This window comes from Alternaria burnsii (assembly GCF_013036055.1).
Source record: "Alternaria burnsii strain CBS107.38 chromosome Unknown 746, whole genome shotgun sequence".
NCBI lineage: Eukaryota > Fungi > Ascomycota > Dothideomycetes > Pleosporales > Pleosporaceae > Alternaria > Alternaria burnsii.
In genome coordinates this window covers 2,279,469-2,306,615 of record NW_024066109.1, presented here as the reverse complement: position 1 = coordinate 2,306,615, position 27,147 = coordinate 2,279,469, and the positions used below count along the sequence as shown (strand labels likewise).

General features: G+C 49.8%; 10 protein-coding genes across 10 annotated transcripts; 3 read left to right on the top strand and 7 right to left on the bottom strand.

Moving 5' to 3' along the window:
• Positions 1-108: 108 nt before the first annotated feature.
• GT037_003328 (pectin lyase-like protein) lies at positions 109-1,551 on the top strand (the record flags this gene model as incomplete). Its single annotated transcript, XM_038928375.1, has 1 exon — positions 109-1,551. One exon carries the CDS (start codon positions 109-111, stop codon positions 1,549-1,551), a length of 1,443 nt encoding a protein of 480 aa, XP_038789653.1.
• A 612-nt stretch (positions 1,552-2,163) lies between these two features.
• GT037_003327 (uncharacterized protein) lies at positions 2,164-3,750 on the bottom strand (the record flags this gene model as incomplete). Its single annotated transcript, XM_038928374.1, has 1 exon — positions 2,164-3,750. One exon carries the CDS (start codon positions 3,748-3,750, stop codon positions 2,164-2,166), a length of 1,587 nt encoding a protein of 528 aa, XP_038789652.1.
• A 503-nt stretch (positions 3,751-4,253) lies between these two features.
• On the bottom strand, positions 4,254-5,330 carry GT037_003326 (uncharacterized protein; the record flags this gene model as incomplete). The annotated part of the gene is made up of 1 exon (XM_038928373.1): positions 4,254-5,330. One exon carries the CDS (start codon positions 5,328-5,330, stop codon positions 4,254-4,256), a length of 1,077 nt encoding a protein of 358 aa, XP_038789651.1.
• Positions 5,331-7,119: 1,789 nt separating this feature from the next.
• Positions 7,120-8,349, bottom strand: GT037_003325 (uncharacterized protein; the record flags this gene model as incomplete). Its single annotated transcript, XM_038928372.1, has 1 exon — positions 7,120-8,349. One exon carries the CDS (start codon positions 8,347-8,349, stop codon positions 7,120-7,122), a length of 1,230 nt encoding a protein of 409 aa, XP_038789650.1.
• A 671-nt stretch (positions 8,350-9,020) lies between these two features.
• GT037_003324 (uncharacterized protein) lies at positions 9,021-9,941 on the bottom strand (the record flags this gene model as incomplete). Its single annotated transcript, XM_038928371.1, has 2 exons — positions 9,021-9,528; positions 9,592-9,941. 2 exons carry the CDS (start codon positions 9,939-9,941, stop codon positions 9,021-9,023), a joined length of 858 nt encoding a protein of 285 aa, XP_038789649.1.
• Positions 9,942-10,734: 793 nt separating this feature from the next.
• On the bottom strand, positions 10,735-14,412 carry GT037_003323 (uncharacterized protein; the record flags this gene model as incomplete). The annotated part of the gene is made up of 1 exon (XM_038928370.1): positions 10,735-14,412. One exon carries the CDS (start codon positions 14,410-14,412, stop codon positions 10,735-10,737), a length of 3,678 nt encoding a protein of 1,225 aa, XP_038789648.1.
• Positions 14,413-17,207: 2,795 nt separating this feature from the next.
• Positions 17,208-20,010, top strand: GT037_003322 (uncharacterized protein; the record flags this gene model as incomplete). Its single annotated transcript, XM_038928369.1, has 2 exons — positions 17,208-18,515; positions 18,574-20,010. Coding segments are annotated over 2 exons (2,745 nt in total), but the record flags the coding sequence as incomplete, so codon positions are not given.
• Positions 20,011-20,403: 393 nt separating this feature from the next.
• GT037_003321 (uncharacterized protein) lies at positions 20,404-21,012 on the bottom strand (the record flags this gene model as incomplete). Its single annotated transcript, XM_038928368.1, has 3 exons — positions 20,404-20,470; positions 20,535-20,675; positions 20,810-21,012. Coding segments are annotated over 3 exons (411 nt in total), but the record flags the coding sequence as incomplete, so codon positions are not given.
• Positions 21,013-21,948: 936 nt separating this feature from the next.
• Positions 21,949-22,572, bottom strand: GT037_003320 (uncharacterized protein; the record flags this gene model as incomplete). The annotated part of the gene is made up of 2 exons (XM_038928367.1): positions 21,949-22,047; positions 22,099-22,572. 2 exons carry the CDS (start codon positions 22,570-22,572, stop codon positions 21,949-21,951), a joined length of 573 nt encoding a protein of 190 aa, XP_038789645.1.
• Positions 22,573-23,934: 1,362 nt separating this feature from the next.
• Positions 23,935-26,573, top strand: GT037_003319 (uncharacterized protein; the record flags this gene model as incomplete). The annotated part of the gene is made up of 4 exons (XM_038928366.1): positions 23,935-24,187; positions 24,241-24,960; positions 25,417-25,887; positions 25,936-26,573. The coding sequence occupies 4 exons, from the start codon at positions 23,935-23,937 to the stop codon at positions 26,571-26,573; spliced, it is 2,082 nt and encodes a 693-aa protein (XP_038789644.1).
• Between the last annotated feature and the right edge of the window lie 574 nt (positions 26,574-27,147).

Here is a 27,147-nt window from a genome sequence, read left to right as displayed (position 1 = left end):
TGAACACCTTGAGCGGAATATTCGGCTGGTCTGAGTGAACGTTCTTTACTTTCTCGAAAATATCACAGAATCCCGTCCTTTTTGAACCTCGCGTACCAAATTTACAGCATGCGTTTCGAGATCATTGCACTTCTGGCCGCGGCTGCCACCTCATCTGCCCAGTCGGTTGTTGGTACAGCCTATGGCTACGGTGCCGGTGCAACTGGTGGAGGAGACGCTGCCGCTGTCACCCCAACCACGAACGAGGAGCTCGAGAAGTACCTTTCCGATGACACCGAACGCGTTATTGTACTCAACAAGGAGTTCGATTTTACCGGCAAGACCGCGACTGGTGCTGGTTGCGACAAGTCCACCTGCTCAGCCAAGAGCGGCGGTGGACAGTACTACCTGGGCGACCTCTCCTGCGGTGGGTCGGAGATGACACCCGTCAGTTCCATCACCTACGACGCAGCCGGTGAGACCGCGCTCAAGATTGGATCCAACAAGTCCATCCTCGGCGTTGGCGGAAAGGGTGTGATCAAGGGCAAGGGTGTCTCCATCGCCAAAGACGCTAGCAACGTCATCATCCAGGGCGTCGAGTTCACCAACATCAACCCCGGCGTCGTATGGGGAGGTGACGCTGTTGATATGCAGGGAGGAAACACCAAGATCTGGGTTGACCACTGCAAGTTCTCACTCGTCGGACGTATGTTCGTCGTCAGCCACTATGATGGCTCCGAGGCCACCCTCTCTAACAACGAGTTCGACGGTGTCACCACCACGTCCGCTACCTGCAACGACAACCACTACTGGACGATGATGATGATTGGAAAGACTGAGAAGTTCACCCTCGACAAGAACTACTTCCACGATGTATCTGGTCGTGCGCCTAAGCTCGGCCAAGACGGTGTCAGCAGCACTTTCCACGCTATCAACAACCTCTTTGAGAACATGAAGGGTCATGCTTTCGATGCCTACGATGGTGTCAGTGCACTCGTCGAGGGTAACGCATTCGTCGCCGTTGACCAGCCCAACACCGAACACGCTGCTGGTGTCGCGTCTTTCGTCAGCAAGGGTGGAGACGCCTGCTCTGCTCCCTTTGGCCGTGCTTGTCTTGAGAACGTCGTCGACTCTGCCAGCGGCGAGCTGGCCCCTGGTTCCTCTTCTGGCTTCATTGCTCAGCTTGGAAAGATTGACGTTCCTGAAGTTCTGGAGGCTAGCAAGGTCGCCGCCCACGTCAAGGCCAATGCTGGTCCCGCAAACCTCGGTACCGCATCTGCGTCTGCTCCTGTTGCTGAAAAGGTTGTCGAGCCTTCCAGTCCCACTTCTGCGGCATCGAGCAAACCTGCTGCTACTACTACCGCTGGCGCTGCCAAGCCTGCTCCTACCGCTCCCACTGGCTCTGGTTCATCCGCCGGTGCTGCCAGACTCTACGCGCAGTGCGGTGGCCAGGGTTTCACCGGTCCCACCGAGTGCGAGGCTCCTGCGACTTGCGTGAAGAGCAACGAATGGTACTCTCAGTGCATCAACAGCTCTTCCAAGTTCCGCCGCGCTCTTGGCCGCTACTTCTAAGCTCAAGATGTGTGAATGATGCAAAAGTTCTACGAGGAAGAAGGTGATGTGCAATGGATGGTGCTAGGTTCTGAGGACGCCTGTTCTTGTAAATAATTCCATTTAAATATTGTCAATACACTTGTCAAACAAGCTTTGTGCTATACCAGACGCCTCATACTCATGAAAGACAGTCTCCACCGACTCTCAAGCAGAATGTTTCGAAAGCTCACCCACGCCATACTATGCAAGAATATTCTTCGGAATCATTTGCACTCTTGAAAGCCTTCAGATCTTCTACCCTGCTCAGCGGGAAGGTGGGGAACTCATTGTGCATAGCAATGCCATCTACCTCAAATCTGGAATACTTGGATGCCGCTGGGATCGCCAAAGAAACTGTCGCGATCGTGAAAGAATTGTGGTGGTGTTTCGGTCCATTTGTGTATGATAATCTCAATTATGGTGGCGACGGTAGCGCGGTAAGTATGCGTGGCTCGTCGTTTATGGGCCATTGCAGTACCAGGTGTCCGATAGGATGTTCCGTGGTATTGCGTCGCGATACCGCGCACGCAGCGATGCCGCTGTGAGCCAAAGGCAACTGTGGCACAATTGCCTAGACCTCTACTATTGATGCTATCTGGCATCCTCATTTGATTCTGAGCACCTTTGGACGTCGGTCTTCGCCAAATCTATGGTTTCAGGGACGATTCGCAGAACGGCGAATTTGCGCGCTGTAGTCCTTAGCCCCAGTGGCTGTGGCTCCTCTTTGAAACCCTCCGCTGGTGTTTCATCCCGAAAATCCTTCGATGATGGCTCACTAGGATGATTATACGTCTTGTCGAACTTTCGGTCTCGATTGTCGTGCTGCTTGTCGTTCAATCTTTTGATCCACTGGGTGCTGAAATAGGGTCGGTACTGCTCGTTCAACTTGGGATCACGCACCCGCGCTTCAAGGTCACGGTGTTCTTTGAGCATGGCCAACATATTGGCATCAATTCCCAGTGAGTCTTCTCCAGTGCTGCCGGCATCGAATGCACGAAGTCTACGACCAACTACATTGATCGCCGCATAAACGTACCTGCTCCCTTTCCCAAGGCAATTCCAAAGCGTCTCCAATTCACTAGCAAAGATTGGCCGAGCAAAGTGGGTTGCAGCGATGTAATGATCAACCCGCAAGGCATCTTTGTGAAGTTCGAAAAGCTCCATAGTCCTCGCCAAGGAGCAGGCCGCAAAAGTGTTCCTTGGGATACGGATCTGCTTCATCGTACCCATGGTTTGGTATTGGCAGGCCCGAAACATCCAAGCTACAAGGATCTTCATAGAAGCCTGGCTAGCCACTCCTTTGGGTAAATTCATCTCTTGAGAGGTTGGTGCACCTTTCCAGTTCTCGTCGTCCTCACGGTGTATGGTACGGATGAACTTGTTGACCACTTTACGACCAAGGAAGAGGACCAGCATCTTCTTTGGAACCTGATAAGCGAGAGAAAACCCAGTGTCTTGCTCAATGATGTCTACCACCGGACCGTTCAGCGCATTGAGCTTCCGCTCAGGTTGAAGATAAGGGAGCAAACTCTGTAGGGTGTGCAGGTGGCGAATGTACTCAGGATTTGTATACGGTCGCGGCACACCTGATTGGGATGCCCAGCCTGCCCAGCCAAGCGTATGGGAAGCCTTAGCTGATGAGCCAGCTGTGTAGGTGGAACCCTCGTCTCCCTCACTCAATTGATGGCTTTGGTCGACAGACTCGCCATGTACGCCGCTTTTGGAGGCTGCTACGGCTGGGTAGAAAGAAGACCTATATACCTCGTGTGCTTCTGGGGCGCCTGATGCGGGGTAAATCATGCTGCGACGTGCAAGGAAGGCTCCTACAACGTCGCCTTGCCGTTCGTAGGCGTCCGATGCCAAAGGGCTACCTGTGCAAATTCCAGCAGCAGGGTTAGAGGTGGAGGCCGTGACATTGCCGTCAGAGTCATAATGGTAATATGTCGTCATTTCTGGAGACTTCTCGCTTTCAAGATCCCACGACGTATGCGTTGGCTGACTTTCGAAGCACAAGGTTGAACCACGGGAATCGAATGAGGTTCTGCGACTAGTGGTAGAATCAGGATTCGAGTTTGCCACGGATCGGAATGAGCTGCCCAGATTGTGACTGTAGTTGATGGGAAAAGTAAATCGCTGTCTCGCACTTAGCGCTATATATTCAATAGCGAGTGGGTTCATTGTAGCATGAAAGCGATCGCCGCTGTGAAAATATCATCGATGATCCACAACGCGACTAGCACGCCGTAGAATGTTGTCGTTGTCAGAGAAGAGGTGGTGTGAAAGAGTGAGGGACAGTCGCTACTGCCAGAAGTTGGTGCTGGGCCCGTGCGCATACCAAATTCGGCTGCAACTGCCGGAACTAAGGTGAAACGCCGCGCCAAGAGGTCATCACGTGTACTGCATAGTCTCAAAGACGGCTTTATATGCTCACCTGCAGCCAGCGAAACAGGCATCACATATGAGTCATGTTTCGCTGTGTCCATGACGTCAATACGATAGACGGGCGATGAATGCCAAGCGTCTGCCAACATAATTATCATATACGAGTAGAATGATAAGGTTTCGTTGTTCCTTCCAGAACTCCGCTACTTTGCGAGCCTACAAGCAGTCAGTCGTCTGATACCACCTTCTTTAGGCTCAGTGTCAGGAAACATCACGCGCCCAATCACCAATGTCAGTCTTTAGAAGCATGATACGCGCATCCATGCGTCTCTTTTCCGCTTCTCTTTTTTTGGTTGCGCATCTTCCTTGGTCACTGTCACATAGCGACCGGCCACGTATCCTTCTTCAAGATCTCCAAGGCCGTACATTCGCCCAGATGATGACAACAAGGCGCAATGCCTCCAGTCAATCCGTCCTTGACGTCGTGCCGCGAGCGACGAGTAGCGAGTTGATCCTTGGATCCGTTGATCGGGCGCTCCGGTAGACAAAAGCTTGCCAGACTCCACGTCAGCTCCATCGAGCCCTGATAGTGCGGTAGATTGGTGTGCTGACCCGTCTGACGCAAGTGAACTGGAGCTATGGAGATGCAGTTCAGAGGGAGTGTCTGAAAGTGTCAACGCTCGAGGCCTCGGCGTTACCGGTTGGAAGATATCCTCGGTAGTTTCTAAAGTATGCGTATCGTCCTGGGGCATGTTGCGGTATCCATCAATTTGGTAGGAAACCTCAGTGTGCTCTCCAGAGTCAGTTGAAATAAGCGACGTCGTTGACAAGAGGGTTCCGCGTCTGTGTCGTAAAGAGCCGGCGTTCGAATTGATCGAACACATGTTGCGACTAGCGAGCGCTACATATCGAGCACTAGGTTCCCCGTTGACCTGGTGTTGCATCCGAGACTCGTCTGAGCTTGAGCCCTCATTAGTAGCATCGCGCTCTGCCAGAATTCGCTGCAAATATGTTCTAGACTCATCTAGGGCAGTATCCCGCCAGATATGGTGTTGCAGAGATGTTTCTTCGGTCACGCTTTGGGAACGACGTGCTCTAGCCTCTTGTTGAGTCTCCAAGCGGCAAACAGGCGTGTAATTGCCGGAAGCATCCAGATTCAACCCTTGACCATCATTTAGACCTGAACTTGTGAGCCCCCTTGTATTTGACGCAGAAGTCCTATCAAAGTCTCGTGCATCGTCACAAGGCAAACCTCCTATGTCAGGCTCGAAGGACGACCGATGGTGGAATTGTGTGCCTAACGGATTGCTGTCAGGTCTGTCGCCGTCTTCGCTATATAGTGACGATGAGTCTGAACCGGTGTAGAAGGTCGCCATTTGTCGGGATGATGTATTCACTGTCATTGACGGAGACGATAATGTCTGTGGGAGTCAAGCTTGATGCAGAGCAAGCAAGGGAGACTCAACGACCCAAATGCCTACAAGTGACTGGATGGGGGCAGACTGTACGCGTTTGCTTTGAACACGGGCTGACGGGCTGGCGGTAAGCGGCGTTGGTTGTTTGGGCGTTTGTCGAACGTCAAGGAGAAGGATCAGAATACATACATTCGTGACAAGATCCCATATGCCTGCTCAGAAAATTTCCCTCAGCTCCTTCCGCACGTACCATACATTGCGCGAATCAGTAGTGTGGGTGCGCCGTAATCTTTCCCTCCAACTTTCCCTTTCATTGCCACGACTGATGAGCTCCAGATCTTCGAGGCATCTGTGGTGAAGTTGAGCAAGCTACAGCAGTAAGTCTTTGACGCAGATCACGGCCTCATCGCATGTCGTGAGAGAGAGGCTAAGGGCGTCATGACAAATCCTGACGATCTAATTCGCCTATAGAAACATACATTACAGGCCAGCGAAGGCATTGCATGTGGATTCATCCAACTGGTGTGACGAATGTCCTCGAACAACCCGTCTTCGGATCAAGCTACCCCGTCAACAGTTTTGAGTGACCGCAAAATCCACAAAGTCAGCGTTGAGGATGTGAGCGATCGACTTAATGCCATGAAGGTCGATACCAAAAAGGATATCGCAGTAGATGATTTGGCGACCGCTTTAGCGTCCAAATGGGAGCCACATCGCACTCGTCGTTCGGGAACGAAGGGCGACACTGATGTGCAAGGTACCTCGTGACTATCGATAGCGGCAGCGAAGCCATATTTGGCCTGCATGACCAAAGAACGACATTAGACTTATTCCTGAGACACTCTTGACACCTATCTCTTCCTCTTTTCCAAATCCATTGCTAAAGGTAAATGCGCGATACATGTTCGACATGAAAAATCGGATAAGCAGGGAGGCGACAACAGGCTCAGACGCTGTTACGATGACTACGACAAAAGCGCTGGCTCCTTTGGTCTGGCTTTGTAAGAACTGCTGGTGCATAAGATCTTGGCCTCTGTGGTATGGCGGGGCTTGTCGTTTTCGCTTGAAGCGAAGATGTGAGGTGTTTGTCAGTTCCAGTGGTGATGCGGCCGGAAGAAAGCACGGCATAGCGCTAACTATGCGCTAATTACATGATGACGTTACACGTTCCTCTCCTTCGCGTCCACGATTCCCCGTCTATCAGATCGTACCTCTATGCATCTTTGACTAGGAACCTGAGTGCTGCATTCCAAATGATATGATGATCATCTGCTGCCGACTTGCCAACGGCGCAATCATCGGTCAACGACGTACGGGCTTCGGAGCCCCACGTGTTCAAGTCGCCTGCTATTGCAAGGCATAACAACCACGCAGCCTGAACGACATTCTAATGCAGGAGAACCAAAGCATTAGGCGACCTATGTGAAGAAACTCATCTTCAAGAAGCTTCATGACACAGCTTGTCACTTCGACGCTGAAAGTCAGAGAATTGCAGAACATTCCGCTGCTCGTCTTAGGCAGTATGAATCACCACGGCAAAAGAAAAAGGCGGAACAAGAACAGATGTAGCGATTGATTATCGATGTGCGACTCAACGACATCCTTCTGCGAATCTACTATTATAGGGCGACGCTAGACACGGGGAACTGTACGACTACCGGTCGCTCGTAGCCACCTAAGTATCCTTGGGCGTCATTGTGTTTTACAAGCGCTTTGCCACGCCAATCCAGGATCATATTGACACACTACATTACTTTCGGCTGAAAGGATTTCGAAACCAGCGGCGTACTCTACTCCATGTCTTATGCTTTCTGTCCTCTTTGGCGGCCTCTTGTACTGGAATTGCCTTCGCTACATCTCCAGACATCACCTCCTCTCGCACTGAGCTCGACACGATATCGCCAGGAATTGACCAGCTCTGTGCGTTCATGTTTTTCGGCGGCGGTATCGCGCGCGATTGGGTAAGATGAGAAGCTGTGTGGCTTACTTGTAATGGCGATGCGCCTTGTAGTAACGAATTGGTGGGAAAGAATGATGGAGCTGTACCTGGTCTGGCATCTCCATGTAAGGCGTTGATTCGCTTGGGACTACAGTTCCTGGATATCGGCACAGACGACGCATCTTGCAGGCCCTGAGCGTTGGCCTGTTCAACATCGCTCCATTCTGGTACCAAGCTCAAGTCGTCACTAAATGTCCAGGCGGCATCCTTACGAGATCTCGGTATGGAATCGTCACTGAAACGCCAACCAATGTTGTGTGGGACGCTACTGCTGCGGTGATGCCGAATCACAGGTCGACTGGTGATATCTCGGGGTGCTTCCGTATCAAGAATTACTGTTCCGGTCAACCTTTGGCCATCATCGTTGCTGAATCCTGAGTCGCTCTCGCTCGACGACTCCTCTCCAAGAAGGGTCGATAGCTGTACGTCATTTCGTGCTGGAGGGCTTGTTCGTAGCATTAATAGCCATGCATTCCGTAACTCATCATACGCGCAACACAACCTTCGTAGTCTCGTGCTTGAATCGCCAAAAGAATACCGCTGGTGCTGTCGGCCGAACACTACGCCCTCATTCTGAAGAAGTCTTTTCAAAGTACGTAAACCGGCCCACAGTTGCGCATTCTTACCTCCACTGTCAGACGGTTCGTAGGTCTCAATGAAGAAAGACTTCCACTGATCATCGTATAATGGACCGAGACGTATCATGGCTTCAAACTCTTTGGGTGAAAATGGGTTCCCATAGGTCAGCATCTCTCCCTTGTCGGAGAACGTAGCGCCCATCTGCTGCAAACGACCACGCAGATGCAAGATCTCGGAGAGCTCCTCCAGAATTGTTTTGCGCTGGATAGTATCAACAGACTCACGTAATAGACTACATCCCTCCGGTGCGCCATAGATACTCGAGAGAGTCTCCATTGATACACTGGATGTCTTTTGAGGCGCGCTCGTAAGTAAGGCTAGGGCTTCTTCGTGAGCTTGCATGATGGATTGGTCGTGGAGAGGCATGTGTGTATCAAAGGCGGAGCGACGTACTCTTGGAGCTTGAACTGGTTGAAATTACTTTTCGGCTGTTAGTTGTTTGGTGAGGAAGAATCCATTGCGGCTGAGAACAGACCGGTCGCTATTTGAAAGCTACCGAGTATGCGCCTGCAGCGTTGGCACTTTCACCAAAGAATACTACCTTATGGTCACAACCGGAAGAAGTGATTAGAGTGAATGGTTTTATTCTGACATACAGTTACAGCTGCAAAAGGCGTGTCAGTAATCTAGTTGCTTGTATGTTTTTGTTTCTTAGACAATAAGTGAAAACGTTATTTTATAGTCTTCGCACAACTCGCGCTCCCCTCTCTAAGCCGCTTTGCGTTATAGATTCTACTGTAATTAATACTTATAAAATTTTCGTTAGACGTTCTTCATTGTAAACGTATCGTACTCGATACCCTGGCGTCAGCGACCCATCATAGGCTTAATTGCTACAATTTAAGTTCGATACCCATTCCAAGCATCAGACTCTTGATTAATCGTCTCGTCTGGAGACTAATACAAGCCTAGGCGCTGACTCATTCTCAGTAGCCTGCAGATATCTTTCTTCGGGCACTAGAAATGGTGAACAGTGCCGTTGAGGATAGATTATAGCATAAGTGGTCATCACTCTACTCTAACAACCGCACAATGTCCTCCCGTCCTAATTCGCGAGCAAGATCCAAAGCCGTCAATCCCACCTTGTTTCTGTACTTCTTATCCGCACCTTTCTCTAAGAGAAATGAGACTGCCTCAGTACGGTGGTTCTTAACAGCACAATGTAGCGCAGAGCCCCAGCCTTTGTCCTGTCGGTGCGCAGGAATTGTCTCCAATTTTCCATACGGGTGTGCATTGACATCAGCGCCGTGATCTAGCAACTGCTGCATTATGTCAATGTTGCCGTTTTCGGCAGCATTGAGGAGTGCCTTGGGCGCCTTTTCCAGCGATGCGTCATGTGCCAATAATAGCGCTGCCATATGCCTATCACCATGCATACAGGCCAACTCTAGTGGGTTGTTGCACGTCTGGGTACCCTCGTCTACCTCGGCGCCTTTTGATAATAGATGCGCAGCAATTTTCAGGGCAGCTGTATCGCCATCGGGATATTCTTGGCCTGTTTCCGTCGCACTGACAAGGAGTCTGTTTACCTTTCAGCTTTTTCTGCGCGTCAATTGGTTTCGAGAAGGGTAGCGAAAGGCTTACACAAGAGCGCTGCCAAGATGGTCAAAGTGCTCATTGACATCCCAACCGTGCGCTATCGCGACATCGATGGCTTTCGTATTCCACCCGTTTTCCTCACGTGCCCCTTCTGAGACGTACATGATGGTGCTATCACCCCACCTAGCACCACGCTTGAAAAGCTCCTCGGCTATATCGAACTGGGCTAGCTCCAATGCTGTGCTGAGGGCCTCGGTCAATCCCTGACCCCGGTGCGAAGCATTAGGACCTTCGGCGTCGCGTGTCGACAGCATATTTTGTAGGGTAGCGAGGTCGTTAGACTCGACAGCGGCAAGCATTTGCGTGTTGAAGTTTTTTTCGTTGTTATCAGTCATTGCTTGAGTGGTGTAAAGGATGAATTTCGAATGCGAATAATTTTTGCCCTTGCAATTAGGGATCAAGTATTGTGGGCTTGGCAGATGGGATCAAGCTGGCAGAGTAGTAATGCGCTGAAGAGAAGAAGTCGAAGGCGGGAAGTCTTGTTAAGACGCGGTCTCTTTAGTGTGGCGCAGGCAGGTCGTATAAGACGTACCATAGTCACAGCCCCACCTAGCCCAACATCCCTGTCTAGATCCTGAAGTGAGATCTCAGTCTTATAAATACAACTCGGTCGCGGGTTTCCTATACTACGCAGAAACTAGCTAACAATTACTATGCTTATAGTAAAAGCCATTAATATCTCCTAGTACTAAGGTGATAGTAAAGAAACCTAACGATAACGACGATAAGGACTGTAGTGCTAGTGAGCACGGCCTACGCAATGCGAGAATCTTACCGCAAGGCTAGGCACAGACTGATCTTCTACTAGCTAGAACTAAAGGAATAGTAATGAATTGCTGATCTTATTATAGTAGTAAATTTGGTAAAGGATGAAAGATATAAAAAATCTATAAATAATACAGTTATACCGCTAACATCAAAAAGAACATTACGGTGTCGCCATCCCATCTAGGGCTGGCATCTCAGATGGCAAGCCTTGGCGGAATGTCAAATCAAATGATCAGCGTCCTGCACTGATCCTTTCCTTCTGACGGGGACAACCGATAGTCTCTTGCCATGCGACCTGCGTCAAGGAGGAACACTTCCTTGTTACCTTGTAACAATCAGGAGGATTGCTGGCATACAAAATCAACCCACTTGGATAAGCTTCGCTAGATCCTTCAGTTTAACCGGCTTGCTTAAGAACATATTAAAGCCACTACCAATCGCCTCGACTCGTGCAGCCTCCGACTGTAAAGCAGTTACAGCAATTATCTTGGATGGCGTTAAACGATGCTTTTTCTCGTAGGAGCGGATCCGCTGAACGGCTTCATAACCGTCCATGACAGGCATGTTGATGTCCATAATGATTGTATTTGGCATACCGGTTCTTACTATGCGGACGTTTTCCGCTCCGTTGCTGTTACACGAGCTAAGATTTCTGTGAGCGTTCTCGAAAGCGTCAAGAGCAAGCTGGCCGTTCTGCGCGAGGATATGCGAGTACTTGTACTTTTTAGCGAAGGTAGAGAGAAGCTTGAGATTGATGTCGTTGTCATCGACAAGTAGTAAGATTGGAATTTGGGTGGGAAGTCCGAGTGCAGATGTGACTTCGGTTGACGGGGTACCCAGTCCCAAATTCCGTGCAGCCTGTGAGTCCAGACCAGCCTGGGGGGCCGATATGCGATGTCTCGATGAGGGGAACAGCCGAGCTTCTGTTGGCAACGAATGTACTGGAAGCACATGTGCTGACTTATGAGTCGACCGCGTTGGATGAGCCCAGGCCTGCTCTACAAAAGTAATATCAGTCGTCGCCCTTACTGGGCCAAACGATCGCAGTTGGGGTTGACTCTCAGTTCTGATGTCACGTAGTGCCACATCGTCCGCTGAGTTCTCCCTTCTAGACTCTTGATAAGCTTCTACTATGTCCAAACCTGCCATCTTAAGCTTCTCGTGCTGACGTAAAGCGGATGAGATTGCTTGAGTGATCTGTTTGATGCCACATGGGAGAGCAACATGTTCCATGGCTACATAAAACCGGAGATCGTCCGTTGCCCACGAGTCTCGTAGTATCCGTGCACTTGGATTATGGTTGCATATAACAAGCACAGGTGCAAGACCGTCGGCATTCTTTGCATGGAGATCATCCGTAGCACTGCTGTTTCGTAGTGTTGCAAGGCATCCAGCTAGTTCAGCTTCCATAACGACTATCAGGTCGTATGAACTGACGCTTTGCCACTTGCATCGCTCGAAATGTACGCCCATGAACTTGAGATTGTTTTCGACAGAAGCGATCGCTAATGAAGATAGTGCTGTTGTCGAAGAATTCTCAAAATCTGTTGGGACTTCTGTCCCTGTGACAAGACCGACCTTTAGGACTCCAAAGACATTTGGGGAAGTTACGATTCCCTTGTCCCAAGAGTCACTGCGATGCGAACTGTTCTGGCTATGCTCTAACGGCACAAGTACAGTGACACAAGTGCCTGTGCCCTTTCCATTGCTTACGACTTCGATCCTGCCACCCATTGCATGTACAATTCGTGAGACCATGTGCAGACCAAGACCTAAACCATCGGACATCGTATCTTCTTGAGCAAAGTCATGAAAAAGACGATCGTTCTGAAACTTCTTCGACATGCCTATACCAGTGTCGGAGACAGTAAGCAAAGCATTGAAGCGCCGACGTGATCCAGGCTTGGGCTCTTGCTTTAGAGAGACCCTGATGAAACCGGAAGGTGTGTACTTGAGTGCGTTGGTGAGGAGGTTTATGCAAATCCGCTTCCAGCCGCCTGTCGCTAAGCTGCATGTCCAGGCCTTGCAGTCAGAACGGTCAATGTCAAGAATGACCGATGGGTGAGTGTCCTTGTGGAGTCTTTGGCCGTAGTAAAATGAGTATATAGAGGATATGATGGTGTCTTCGGTCAGAGCATCTAATGCAACGCTCTTTTGTAGTGCTTCTAGATCATCGGCAGAAGAACTTCCGGTAGGTGGTAAAAACGTCCGACTGATTTTTGAGCCCTTGGCCGAACCCTTTCTCAACCGCCGACTCTTAATATTTGCGAAATCAAGCAAGTGCTCGATGATTTCAAGCAACGTGCGTCCGCATGAATCTATTTGTTCAAGAAACGTCATTGCTGTGTCGTCTAGCCCGCGGTCCGACAGTAACTCGCATGATCCAAGAATACCATGCAGCGGGGAGCGGAGCTCGTGAGATATGCTTGAAATGAAGTCTGACTTGGCTTTGTCGGTCCCAACCACTTCAAGACGTTTGGTTTCAGCAACGATGATGTCACAAAAGGCAGCAACGAACTTCATCTCTGTTTCTTTGGCAAAAGTCCTGAACGGATCAAGAGTCCAGTACAGACCCGCAACAGCCCACCGTTTTCTCGTATAATCCCAGATACCACTGAGTGCTATGCATCGCGCACCGGGAAATGCCGCTTGCAAAATTTCTCCGTCACTCTTTCGATCTCTACGGGTGGCTTTACGTTGCTGAACACTCGATGATAGCGCTGCAGCAGCGTCGATACCAGCGCCAGATTCGTCCGAAGAGAAGCCATCTTCCGAATGCGTTTTGAGGTGTTCATCAAAAGTCCAGACTTTTCCGTGCGGATTACGATTCATAAGCCTACGTAGGAACACTTCCGTCAACTTTTTGGGAGGCAGACTTCTGGGATGATTCATCCCCGACATATCATTACGCACAGTTTGTGCACAACCCAACACCTGACAGACTCTTGCGCGCTTGACTCGTGGCTCAGCTGCAGATTCTGAATGTGAAAAGGTGCCTGTAGAATCGCCGCTCTCAGCAGTACTGCCTTCGACAGACTCAGCATCCTGGTCATTGCTCAACCCGCCAAACACTCGGACGGACGCGTCGAGAAAGACAACTCCATTGATGTTGAGCGATTGGCAAAGGATTTCAGCAGCACGCTGATACGTACTCTTTGGATCGTCGGCAATCTCTCGCGGACGAGGCAGTGGACGAACCATTGAGTTTCCCATCGGAGACGCACTAGAGTTTGGTACACTTCCAGCATCTGTCCGCACCAATCGATCGGGTGAACCATGTTTCTGATGATTTGCAGAAGAGATTTTGCTGTATTCGCTTGATTGTCGTAGAGAAACAGCATCCTTTTCAAATACTTCGGCATGGGTTGCTAGTGGGCTTGGTTGATGCTGAACAACAAAGTGATCCGTTAACGACCGCGAAGATGGCGTGGAGGACGTTTCCGTAACATCAACCAATGCATCGGGCAGGCGATACTCAACAGCGTGGGTGTTTTGGGCTTCTACGTCAACCCTTTTCGGAGGTGTATGGGTTGCTGACGGCGTTGTACGACCCGCATCTGAAGCCCCTCCACGCACAAAGTCTCCAAGTCCAGCCACCATACGATTGGTTTGCTCCCGCTCGGCAAGAGCACGCACAGCCTCGAGATGGGTCATGACCGTTTTCGACATGTCGCGCAGAAAGATGAGATCCTTGTCCGAAACCCCATCTCGGACTTTGTCGTCAAGAATGCAGTATGCGCCAATGTTGATGCCAGATGGCGTAGTTATGGGCACACCGGCGTAGAAACGACCATTGGGAAAGCCAGTGACGTATGGCCTCGTAGATAGGTCCGGGTGCTTGGTCAGGTCGTTTACTACGAACGCGCTTTTCTTGATGTCGCTACCTGCAGCAGCGGAGATAGGAAATGATGGAAGATTGACAGTAGTCTCGCAACAGGCAACATCACGAGGAATAACAGAGTGGCCCATCCAGACCTCATCTCCGGGTTCGTGTATCGCATCGTCTTCGAGCGATAGCGTTTGCGTCGCCTCAGCCATGATGTAGGCGTGATTGACATCAAAAAAGAAAATCAAACAACGGCGAGCCCTCAGCCTTAGAGCACCTAGCTGGCAGAAGGCTGTAAGAATTTTATCGGGACATGAGACAGCTTTGTGTTTGCCTCTGGCGTCAGGATTGCGGACGTCGCAGAATTGAGGACCATAATCAGACATCTCCTGGAATGGGCCATAGTATCTTGATAAAACTATTAGCACCGTCGACGAAGGATTGTTAAACGGACATTCGACCCAAAGGATAATTGGATGCCTACCGGTAAAATTGCTGCTCCCGCCTGTTCTCCCCACGAACAGCTTTCCGAGACTCCCACGTGCGACCTGGCTTGAGGCAAGCACGTGCAGCCGGTATGTTGTCCATGACGGTACCGACAGGACCAAAGTGTGCGTGTACTCCGCAGGTTTTCTCGATACGATGGTAGTCCAGAGTATGGTGCTGGGCGAGAATGTGGTACGTGGCGACAGAAGTGACGTTTCTAATCTGCCACTAGTGTTCGTGTTCGCGCAAGGTTCCTCTACGGCAACGACGGATGGCGCTCAGCTTTGCGCTAGCAAGGTTGTAATTCGGCGCGTCTTATCATGTAATTTCTGCATGCGTTAGTGAGGTTTTTTACCGGCCCGAACCAGCGGTCTACCATAGTAAAGCTATCCATCACGTACGGATTGAGGCGTAACTTCATGTTGGGTGAGCGGCCACAGATTGCCCGAACGTTGCACGACCATATTTGTTTTGATCTTCGGCAGCGAACCGGTCGTGGCTCTAACCGTGCTCCAGTTCATGCATCGCATAAGCCCGCATCTCAGCCTTGCAATGCACAAGCGAGTGCATCTGCAGCACTGCAAACTAACGTCTATCCCTGGGTAGCAGGCTCTAGCGTCGCATTAAAAGCCCGAAGCAAGGCCTGCTACAACAAGGCCTCTTCTTCTAATTATAACGCAGCTGGTAGATTCTAATAAAAAGACAGATATACAATAAGATACTGCGAGCAAGACTGTCTCTTCAAGATATCTATTAGAGGTCTTGTTGTTGTTGTTGTGTGAGAAGGCTTCCTACTATTAGCCTATATCTGACTTCCAATGCCACGCCCAGGGCAGGACACCCTGTGTGACGAGACGCCACAGATACCCCCCAACACAACACATTCAACAACAAGTCAAGAAGAATAGATATTCTCAGAACAATAGCCTTAATCTATAAAACACATACTCTTCTAACGTCTGTTAAAAATTATTTTAGCTTACAGTACAATACATTAGTTTCTAATAAGCGTTACGCGACCGCCTCGCTTTAGCAAGCAGAAGATGCGTCGAGAGCTTATGTGTCCTATTGGAAATCAGTCAATTTGTGGCTTGCTACACTAAGATCCTATCCAGAGCATTACGCTTGAGCTCGGGAGGTTGTCGTGCGTCTGTGCTAAATGCAAGACCACCTGCTAGAAGTGCTAAACAAGGAAGACCGGATGAGATGTATCGAATGAATGGTTGCATTCCGACATACAGTCACAGCTGCAAAAGGCGCATTGGCATACTGGACGCTTGTGACCTTTCTGCCTCTTGGAAAACCAATCTCTAGTCTTCGCATGGCTTGCGCTCCCCTCCCCTGGCCGCTCTCCGCCATGGATCTAGCGGCACTTGATATTTCGTGGGAGACTTCCACCATCAAACGCACCGACACACATCCTGACCTTGATCCAGCCGTCGAACCTCGTCATCACAACGTAGGCACTCTCTTTACGCCCGAAGCGATCGCGGCGGAGGGTCTATATACAAACTTCACTTCATTCACTAAGGCTGAGTCCGTCAAACTGTCTGCTAGCACAGAAGACGCGCCTAGGCTTACTTATACCACCATGCGCCGTTCGATTCTCTCCAAGGCTGATGCTTTGAATCGAGACTGTCAGGTCCCCACCTCAGACCAAGATCAGTGGAGGCATCACGTCGCTAGTGAACCTGTTGGTACGCGATAATCCTGGAGGGATAGTTACGGCGGTGGCTTGGTGTAGCCTTTGTTTCGGTCAACATGTTAGGTCTGATTGCATGCGCCCTACGCCGAATAGTAGCTTGAGGAACATCAGTACATGGTCTTGCGCAAATAAAGAATACGCACCTCGATGGATGGCCAGACACCATGCAGCATGGACTGTTGCAAAGACAATCATGGCGAGAAGTTGAAGAAGCGCGAGTATGTCCGATCGAGTCCACATGATTGGTGTGTTGCTTGCTTTTTCCGAGTGGCGTAGTCAGGAGCTGTCAAGCGAAAATGATAGGCTTCAACTGAGTCTTTGTGCTTTAATCTACCGAACATTGCATTACAGGCTCCTCTCGTCTTATTTATACGCATGATGCTTTGCATCCAGATCCTGCAACTTACGCGCAGTGGAAATGAAGCTCTAATGGCATAAGCCTTCGCGCATCTCGATACGGCTGCGGAACGGAGAAGACGTGGTGCCAAGATAACGCGAGTCCGTTTCTAGCTGCGGAAGGAAGGCTCGAGCGGTAGAGGTGGGGAAGTCTAATCTGCTTTGGGGTGCGGAACGCTGTGCTGACAAGTTGTCCCTCAGCCTCGTCACTTGCTGTCTACTCATCAACACATGCGCTCAGCCTCCATCGACTGCCCTTAAAGACTCGACGTTTTCCATTTCAGAATATCATGTCAAACTTCAATATCTCAGAGCCTTCTGGGACCTTTCCTCCAACCTACTTTATTCCACCTTACATCGCGTGCGCAAGGATCTGGGAATCTTCTTAGCAGCCAGAAATCAGCCTTGTGTGCCACCGCCATGGATCGCCAACACGCCGCCGCAGAACCCGAACAGCGAGATGAATATGCAACTGAATGGGCTCATCGAGAGCTCAACACGATGCCCATAGCAGTCACTCAAACAAACACACCACAAGCTATGCTACTTACAGACGGTCGCGACACACTAAGTAGCTTTCCAACGTGTGCAAACCCACGAGATATTTCTCATTCAACTTCGTGGGAGACCTTCCAGCCTTATCAGCAACAAGCAGGATTTGTTGGATGTGACCACGGACAAGAATCAGGCCTGCCAGAAGAGGTGCAACAGGAGCTCGCCGAAGCGGAGTTGCGGCATACCGTAGCACGCTATGAGATTCTAGAGAAGGCAAAAGCCTTCTCCCCAAGCTCACACTCTCGGATTGTAGATGCTCCCTATATGGATCTCATCATAGGTAGCACAATCACCGACTATCGTGGGGAATCTGGTCCTTCCACCGCGCTCATGCATTCACATGAGCTTTTCAACGACGACCCTATGCCGAATGATAGCGGCAGCATGCGTGGCTTCGACCTCGGTGTCTGGCCCACACAGCAGATTTCAGATACCACGTTTGATCTGAATCCCCCCCAGAGTGGTGTCCATGATCCAGATCAGATGAGCATTACCCTTCCTAATATTTACGTCGACGATCCTAGTGCTCCCTATCAGGCGATGTATCGTGAGCCATTCACGGAGATCTCATTGCTACCCAGAACACCACCTTACAACAGGATGATTTCCATCTTGGATGCAGGCGACCACGGAAACAACGTATCTTTTCTGGAAGCTACTAATCATTGTCGCAACACGGAATCAGTTCTTACGCCGCAAGGAGGTGGATCCGTCGCTGTTGATACAGATATTCTGGAAACACATCAGATGGATGAGGCGGCCTACAATATAACGAGTCCTCTTACTGTTCCACCGTGGAACGGCAATATCGTTTCACGTCAAGGCCATCCCTTTGTTGCAGTGTCGCCTGGGTTGTCGCCTTATTCGACGATCGAGCAATCTGCTACAAGCTATGTCGATGCAGTAGAAATTGCGGTTCCCCTGCTCCATTCTCAAACCATGACAGTCGTCTCTGGAACCGGTGGCGACCAACTACCAATCGCCAAAAGGAAAAGCTGCGATTCCAATAACGCTGGCAACGACAAAACAATGTCCAGTCGTGCACTCGACAATATCTACTTTCACACAAGCCCTGAAGCTGATCGTGAACGTAAAAAACAGCAGCCAAAGCGTCGAAGGGTTACGACGAAGGCCTCTTGGTCCTGCTTCGGATGTCGCTTTAACAAAAGGAAGGTGCGTAAATCGATGTTTAACAAGCTCTTCTTGACTGGACCGCTAATTTGAACCACAGTGCGAAACTTCAATCGACGGTCTTTGCCTTCGATGCAAGGACATATTGAACAAGAATGCCTATCGCACACCAGTTCAAAAGTTTACATGTAATGTCAAGACGAAGTTCGTTGACTTTGCATATTCGTGCTTTACCGATGTACCGGATGCATCTGGTTATATACGACTCTTACTTGAATCTGACTTTGCGATAAAAGGATTTGGATCCACTTTGCCAAGAAATGTCGACAGCACCAAGAGATCTCAGGAAGCTATGGACAGCATGATCTGCGAACTTGTGGAGCGTCTCCGCAGCTTCCTCGACTTCATGGAGCCACTACACGTCAGACAATTTTTTTCACGGTCATCCGTTCTACCGGTATTATGGAGTTACTCTTTGAGCATAATCAAGTGGCAGAAGGTAATCGGCTTTCTTTGGCCGAGTCTGAAGGATGATCTTTACTTCCATAAGGAGTACCATATCCATATGCTGCGCCCAATTTCTCTCGGTTTGCTTGACCGTATGGAATACCTCGGAGACTATGTAATAGTTGCTCTGTTGCTAAACGTATGGTATGAGGAGATATCGGCCATGGACAAGAACCTCATGACAAGCAGCTCCGTGAAAGATCACCTCCAATCCTCTCTTGCGGACCGTATTCTACATATCTATCGTAGCCTCTTCCCTACCAGTACTACTGGTAAGGCCTCGCGGACAAAAGAGTTGAAAAGTCGCGCGGTGGCGCTCAGACTTTTCCCTTCCACAACCGGACTATTGCCGTCACACTATCGCCGATTCTCGATGGGCGATATTGCACGGAATATGTTACAGCAGTGGAAGACATCAATATGCTCAGATGAGAACCTACCTTCAGAAAAAGCTGAGTCGCACTGCCAGAAGCCACCGGAACATCCCTATCCTATCCTGAAGGCTTACGTTCCCGCACAACTATTTGTTATATTAGGCCTGGACACAGAAACGCAAGATTTTACTACAAATTCGCAATGGATGGAACCCATCGAAATGTGTATTCAGAAGCATCTCAAGATCTACGATGCAAACGTCCAGAAGGAGATACTCGACCTTTCGACCTATACCTTATCCATTGGGACCAAGGCGCTTTTCTTCAAGCTCGATAAAGTCCTTACAGATGAGGGTCTTGTTCATCAGGCCTATTCATCTTGGGATTGTAGTGGTAGAAAATGGCTGCATGGAATTGTTGCGATATCCGTTGGCTATTGCACAATGCTCATATCGTGTGTGCAGTTATTGTCTTTATCGCAGAAAAGGGAAGTAACTCTCGCTGAATTCGTCATGGAAAACCGAGACTTAGAGGATAAATACTTCCAGGTCTTAGTTGATGGCTCTGAATCTTCCAGAGCTAGGCTGTATGCAGATCTTGTCCCACGCTTCGGCCTCAGGAAACCAAGACAGAGAGGCCATGCGGCGCAGCTCATTCAGTAAGCTTCTCAGCAAGTTCAACAAGAAGGACAAAAAGTCTGAAGAAGTTGAAGTGGAAGACGAGCTATGGATTTCGATGGGTCATCGTAAGGCTAACGAGGTAGGGATGGCCTTCTCATCGTTTTGGCAAAAATGATTCAATGGAACCCGTAAGCGTCGCACGTAAGGCATACATACCGGGCAACTAGAAGGTCACGGTAGAATGACAAGCGTTTAGTCTATACCAACAGTGCTCGAGCAGAAAAAAAACCTTATGACAAAAGACAAAAAACAAAAACACAGGTAAAACGAAAGTCCTCATGTAGCATTCTTCCACCCCAGACTCTTCAACCCCACAAATTACCCCTCGCCCGCCTTATAAATCACGCCACGACATATCTCATGTCACTTTTACTGACAGACAATAACCCCATTATCTAGATTAGTCTGCCCAAAATCGACATTGTCACCACCAGCCCTAACATCATGTTAATCCCAGCTACCTCCACTCCAACGCAAAGTTTGACGACGACAGAACTTACACAATCGTAGCCACCCTCCTCGTGCCCGCCGCATCACTAAAGATGTTGCACCGCCCGTTCCCAGCACCAACAATCAGTGCACGGTTAGCAAACACAGGACGGCCCAAGCCAGCAAAGTTTGCACGGATAGAAACGCGGGAGCTAACATGTAATGGTTAGTTAAAACAGAAAACTAGCTCAACTCGTTTCGGTGGTGAGCTGGAGATTGTGAAGACAGTAAAACAAAAGAGATAAGGAAGAGATTGTTGTAGAAGGCATAGATGGCTGGGACTTACCCGTTAGCGGAGATGACGCGCTGGACGGCTGTGTCGACGGCGTCGTTGGAGAATTGGACGCGGAGACTGCCGGTTTGGCGGGTGTCGATGTTGACGGAGGCGGTAGGAGCGGCGATGGCCAAGGCCGCGAGGAAGGGGGTGAGGAGAGTGGTGAGCTGCATTGTGGTAGTCGTTTGGTGGTGCTGAGGATCGTGGTGCTGAGACTGTGGAGGATTGTAGTGAAGATGTTACGAAAGGACAAGTGATCATGGTATGTTGGCTTTATACACTCCTCCTTGCAGTCTGGATACAAATAGTACTCTTGTGGAACCCTTTCCTCAGAGTGATCCTCTTGCTTGACAGTGCCTGTCTCTCATCAGATTCCTATTACCCTTCCTATTCTGATCTCCCGAGTTTCCAGTATGCCATGCACGTCCAAGTACACGAGGCGCAATATTGTCTTGTTATAGGAAATGTTTGTTGTTGAAACATGCTAGATGGCTCGGTACCACGAACCATTATAAGGCTGACAGCAATTTTGCTGGCAATCGTCTAAGTATGGGTAGACATGAAACGCAGACCATGGCTTGTCGATTATTAGCGCTATTCTGGCGTCGGACACGTCGGGCTGATGTCAGATCGGGAGATGTGGGGTACGTAAGGCGTGACGGACGAGCCGCAAAGACGTATTATAGATACCATGCTTGGAGACGATTATTGCGATGTTTTATGATCGAGCTTTCCGTGGTTGTGAGGGTCGTGCATACATCAATTAGGCGTATGATGTCATAGTTTCCGTTGAATGCTAGGCACTGCACAGCCATTGCTACCAAGCACGACGGATCGTGAGCCATAGTGCATTGGGCAGTGCGACAGTGTGTAGCGAGACCATCCCTGGGTGTGTCAGCGATAGACTGCTTTCATTATTAGCATTAACCATGGGCAGTCCATCTTCCATCGTCACGTCATGGACGCCGACCGTTGCACGAGCACATCGCACACGACTTGTAGAGGGACAAGATGAACAAGTTTGACATATGATAAATTATTCATTTTTACTTATACATCGTGAACATACAATGTGTTGTACACACATACGGCCGTTGCAGTCTTCGCCAAAGTCGTCGTTGCGGTCATGTTTGCATCGAGCAGCCATTCGTCTATCGCCTGGGGAGAACATCCTTTGCACCATCCTTCAGTCTTTGGGCTGCATCGGCGACGGCGTCCTTGGTCAGGTGGAAATGCGAGCCAAGGCGGTCCTGCAATGGTATTAGTATCGCCTTCATGACAGCACGGATTCACCAGCTTACCTGCTCTGCACCCATTCCGCCACCAGCCAACAGCTTCGCCCTTTGCTGACCATCGTAGCCAAGACCAAAGTACTTGGCGTTCTTCTCTCCGTTTGCAGCCACGCTTCCCGCAGCCTGTACCGCCTTGGCAGCATCGATGCTGTGCAGGGCCGGGCTGAAGTGTGCGTTGTACCGGTCCTGCTCGGCGCCGTCGCCCTTGTACTTGGCAGCGTCCTTCATGGCGTTGTAGCCACGGTCACCGATGCTCAGATGTTCGCTGTAGCGGTCTTGCTCGGCACCCTCGCCCCTGGCCAGGGCAGCTTGTTGCAGCTTGTCGAGGCCCTTGTCGACACCGCGGCGGATGGCATCGGTTGAGGCGCCGAAGTGCTGGCCGTAACGATCTTGCTCGGCTGCGGAACCGTGTTTTGTGGTGACGTCGAGGTTGACGGGGTGCGTAGCCGCAGCGGACTTCTCGTCGGAGCTGAACCAACCCATTGTGATATGATTCGAAGTGATTGGGGTATGTGGAGCGGGTGTAAAGGTAGTAAGGACTTGTGAAATTGAGCTTTCAATTGCTGTGATGGTGGTGTGAGGTCGGAGGAGAGGTCGTGTTATGTTGCTGGGTTGCGGAGAACGATGACGTAGGAGCTAGCGAAGTGCGCCAAAATCCTTGCCCCGTGCCTGATCGTCATGTGAAGCTCACAGCCCGCCTCGGTCCACTAACCAGGTACATCATCATTAGACATGTCAAGTTTTCGAACATTCCGTGCTCTTATTTGTTTTTGTCACGTCCGCATGACGATGTTCTGCATCGGCGAGAAATGGTGGTCGACATACACTTCTGGCGGTGCACCAGCTCCCGCTGACCACCTACAGCCACTCGTGGCCACGCTCCTCAAGTTTGCGGGTGCGAACGCGGAAGCCTGCAGACTTGTAATCGACGGCTACATAATCTTGCGCCTGCCTATACGCGAAACCATGCCCTCGCAGTGTGCTAGCCGTGGCATGACTTTGAAGCCAGCGACTGGGGTTCCCCAATCGGGGACGTGTGGGTTTGTCGGGGTACTTCGGGAACCGCTGCACCGCGCTAACAAAAATTCACTGCAGGCGTATACCGTCCAAACACCTACACATCTGGACTAATGCAGAAAGAGCAAAAAGAACAAAAAGAACATTTTCCGACACCGGGAATCGAACCCGGGCCTTGCCGGCACTGTACAGTGAACTGACTCTGCTAGTGAGAGCGGCAAATCCTAGCCACTAGACCATATCGGATTTTGTTGGAAGAAATTTGACATAGTCATCTTATGACCTCGTTAGCCACCACGAAGTTGACATGTACTCAAGTCCTAGCCCGTTCTGGCTCGGGCCGACTCCATCATGGGCACAAAAGGGCTTCAAGCACTATTGTGGCTTGATCCCGACTCGTCTCTAGTCTGATAGAGCTATATACCCTATACAGCTGAATATTGTGTATCCGGTATCACAGAAAGGCACCTTGTTTGACACTGTTTGCTGCAGCTTCACAATGACCATAGTCCTGTCAGCTGCTGGCCGGCTTGCACTAATGATTGCTACGGTAATAGTATAAATCACAAAGACAGGCTCCCTTGTTCATCCCTCTTCTCCAGCGCCCAAACATCTGTCGCATTCTATTCCTGTTCTCCGTTCCAACCGTCATAGCACTCGATATACCCTCATCATGGACGCGAAAAAATGCTCCCATTGCCAGAAACCAGCCACTACGATCTGTTCTGGATGTAAAACGCATGTCTACTGCAACGGAGACCACCGACGGGCGGATTTGGACAACCATAAGGAGTATTGCGAAAGTGTTCAACTCGAAATTCTCTTATGATGGCCGCTGAAGTCGTCCAACAAGCGTGGCTCACATTGAAGAAATATACTTGGCCAATTCCAATCACAAAGGTTAAGCTAGAGGACCAGAAGGTCAGAGCCTACGAGGGCGGTACCGCTACCAAAACCTTGTTTTCAGATCTCTCAGATATCTGGTTCCCAGATCAGGTCGGTAAACATGCGCTCATGTGCTTTCGGTATCCTTTTATGCCCTTGGTGTTGACAGAATCCTTGATTACACAGCTTATCAAGCGTGAGTCTATTCACAACCCCTTGCAATTCATCATTGTTCTAATACTGTCCTAGAAAGCGAATCTCATCTCCATGAAGTTGAGGTCGAGCTGAAAGACCCACTACCAACCGTTACTTTTGTGCATGCAAACGGCACAAGAAAATCGAACTGGCCTTTTCACAGACTTATGCTTTTACGAATCACTCCCAGGCGGAGTGGTAAGCGTTGGTACATGAATCCGTCTGGCGCCGATTTCGGACTTACGCAAAACATCTTCTCGGCTGCAGAATTCGAATCGGTTCACGTCAAGAGGCTTTGCCGAGTTTTCAACGTTGGAAAATGCAGAGAATTCGAGGAGGCTTGCGCCAAAATCCAGAGATCCGATTCGTTTTTGACACAAATTGACTTGACCATTGCGTGGCTCATGCGAAAAGTACTCTCCAATTTTCTATGGCAGCCCGGCAACGCTCTGGCAAGTATCGTTCGGAGACCCGGCACAGTTTCTTCTGCTTGGAAACAATCCTTGACGAATGTGTTGACTGAGACTACACGTGGATACGTCGCACGTTACGATCCAAGCCAGTATCTACATGCCGTGCATCGCGAAACTGATCGAATTGTTTGTGAGGGCATGATACAAGAAGTGGCTCACCGCCACATCTTCGTTGACGTAAGAATGGCGGCGGAGCGTGCAGATAATTCAGCTCCTGAGACTGATGCAGCTGATGAATCAATTCAGCGGCTCGGAACTGGATCTTGTGCTGGCGGCAATAAGGCCGACGAACCTGGGGTAGGTAAGGTGTGTGTAGATCGCATGGTCTGATTGGGAAAGGCCTGACATAAGTTGTAACACCTTCCATTCTGTCTACGCTGTGATGAGAAGGTGCCATCTCATGTATTGTTTTTAGTGCCTTCCGCACCACTAGCGTATTACCTGCCAGGTACTCCGTAGCATCAGTTCATCATACTTCTATTCCAACACGCTACTCATCACTATCTGTACTCATGCCTCAATTTTCGACAATCCACAATAGTCCCTCATAGTTCATAACAGAACTTTCAACATCGTATACACTAACGGCTTGAGCTTCCATCTTGATTCTTCGCGCATCCCGACTCATCTCCACCTCGTTGTCGCGTACGATCAGAACAGATATCGCCTCCCTTCACCAGAGCCACTCGTCATAATCAAATTGCGCAAAATTGCCTACATCGCGACTAATAAGTCTCCACAAATCTCGGTCTCAAAGACGAAATTCCCAACTCAAACATGGAGCCCGAAGTACAAGCAGCGTGCGTCGTCTGTGGCGAGCCTGCTCACAACAGATGTAGTGCTTGCAACATGGATACCTCACCGCGTCGCTACTGCGGCAAGGTCTGTCAAGTGAAGGATTGGCCGACTCACAAGAAAGCTTGCAAGGATATCCAGAACACGAACCTTGAGAAGAAACTTACTCGCATGGTCGAGATCGTTCAACAAGGCTATTACGACTTCAAAAAGAATACGTGGCACATGCCTGTCGTCAGGATGGAGCGTCATGGGAGCGATGAGTTGAGACTTACCGTCATTGGACCACTTGATGGTAGCCGCACAGGATATTTCGTCAAATTTCCTCAGCTTCCAGTCTCAGACAAGCGAACCGAGAATGCTATACTCTGTGCGATGGCTCATAACGAGTACTCGGCTTGGATGTACAGCATCATTGGTGGTCTTACGGAAGGTAAGATATACTCAACTCACCGCACAGTATACCACTAACTCGCTATAGGTTTAGACGTCAAGATTGAGGAAGTTGACATATTCCTTACCCCGCGTCCCCACACGGTGAAAGTCCGTCAGATCAACGATGATGAAACCAAACTCTATCCAGGATACTTCCCAAATTACCAACATGGGGTCCTTCGCGTCACATCGACTAAGACGAGAAAGGTTTGGGCCGTCGATATCAGTGGCGCACAATACGGTATCTATCAAGCATTGTGGACATGGGAAGAATATCAATACTGTTTCATGGGGGATGTGCACCGGGTCTTTCCATTTGGTTTCCTTAAATCCGCGCTCAGAAGGATGGGTGCGATCCAGGGAGAACCAACTTTGGTCTTCCGTGTTGCGGGAAAGGTAGCAGACTGTCTTGCTAGTGAGGTGAACAAAGACTGGCAGATTGTATCTGGCGTAACCTTGTCCCAAATGGTTGTATTAGACGAGGAGAACTTTGCCAAACGCAAGTTGGAACTTCTGAGATTCATGGACGACGTGGTCCGCACTTTCGTTCACGCCAACGACTTTCAAGCAGAATACAAAGCCGCGATGGCTTACGAGCGGAATAATCCTGGGGTTAGTGAACAGCGTGTCGCGGAAGTCTTCAGCGACTGTCTCGCTACCATGGCCAGCTTCGGCACGGATTAAAGCACGACCTCTACGGGCGAATATCGCATAATCGAATCGCTATCAGATCATGGATTAGCTATCACAAGACTGGATTGATATTGAAGCAGAGCTCATGAGCACAGCGGAGTGGTCCAGCGAATGTAGCTTTGTATACGTTGGTCCTGGAGGCAGCACCAAATCCATGGTCTACTTACGTAGTTATAAATCACTGCGGGTTTCTCATACAACTACTCACCTGGCCTGTCTTTACATACCTACGCGTGTCATCTTTGGTAGCTTGGTCCTCTTCACCGTCTTATGAACCACGAACTCAATATATTAGCCAATGAGTGAGATTCTTGACACAACTACCAGCTATCAGAAGAGGCCGGAGATGTAGTGTGTTCCCGGAATCACCCCCACGCCGACCAAGCAAACTATTTGGAAAGCCTCTTTACACCCGACACCTACTCGATGTCATACTGGGTAGCACTACCTATAAACTCACCAATTATTCGAGTAAAGTACGCGCACATACCATTTAAATCGAAAGCTAAATGGTCATGGCTTGCTGCGCAAGAGTCAAGAGCCGGATGTCGAGACGACAGATAAG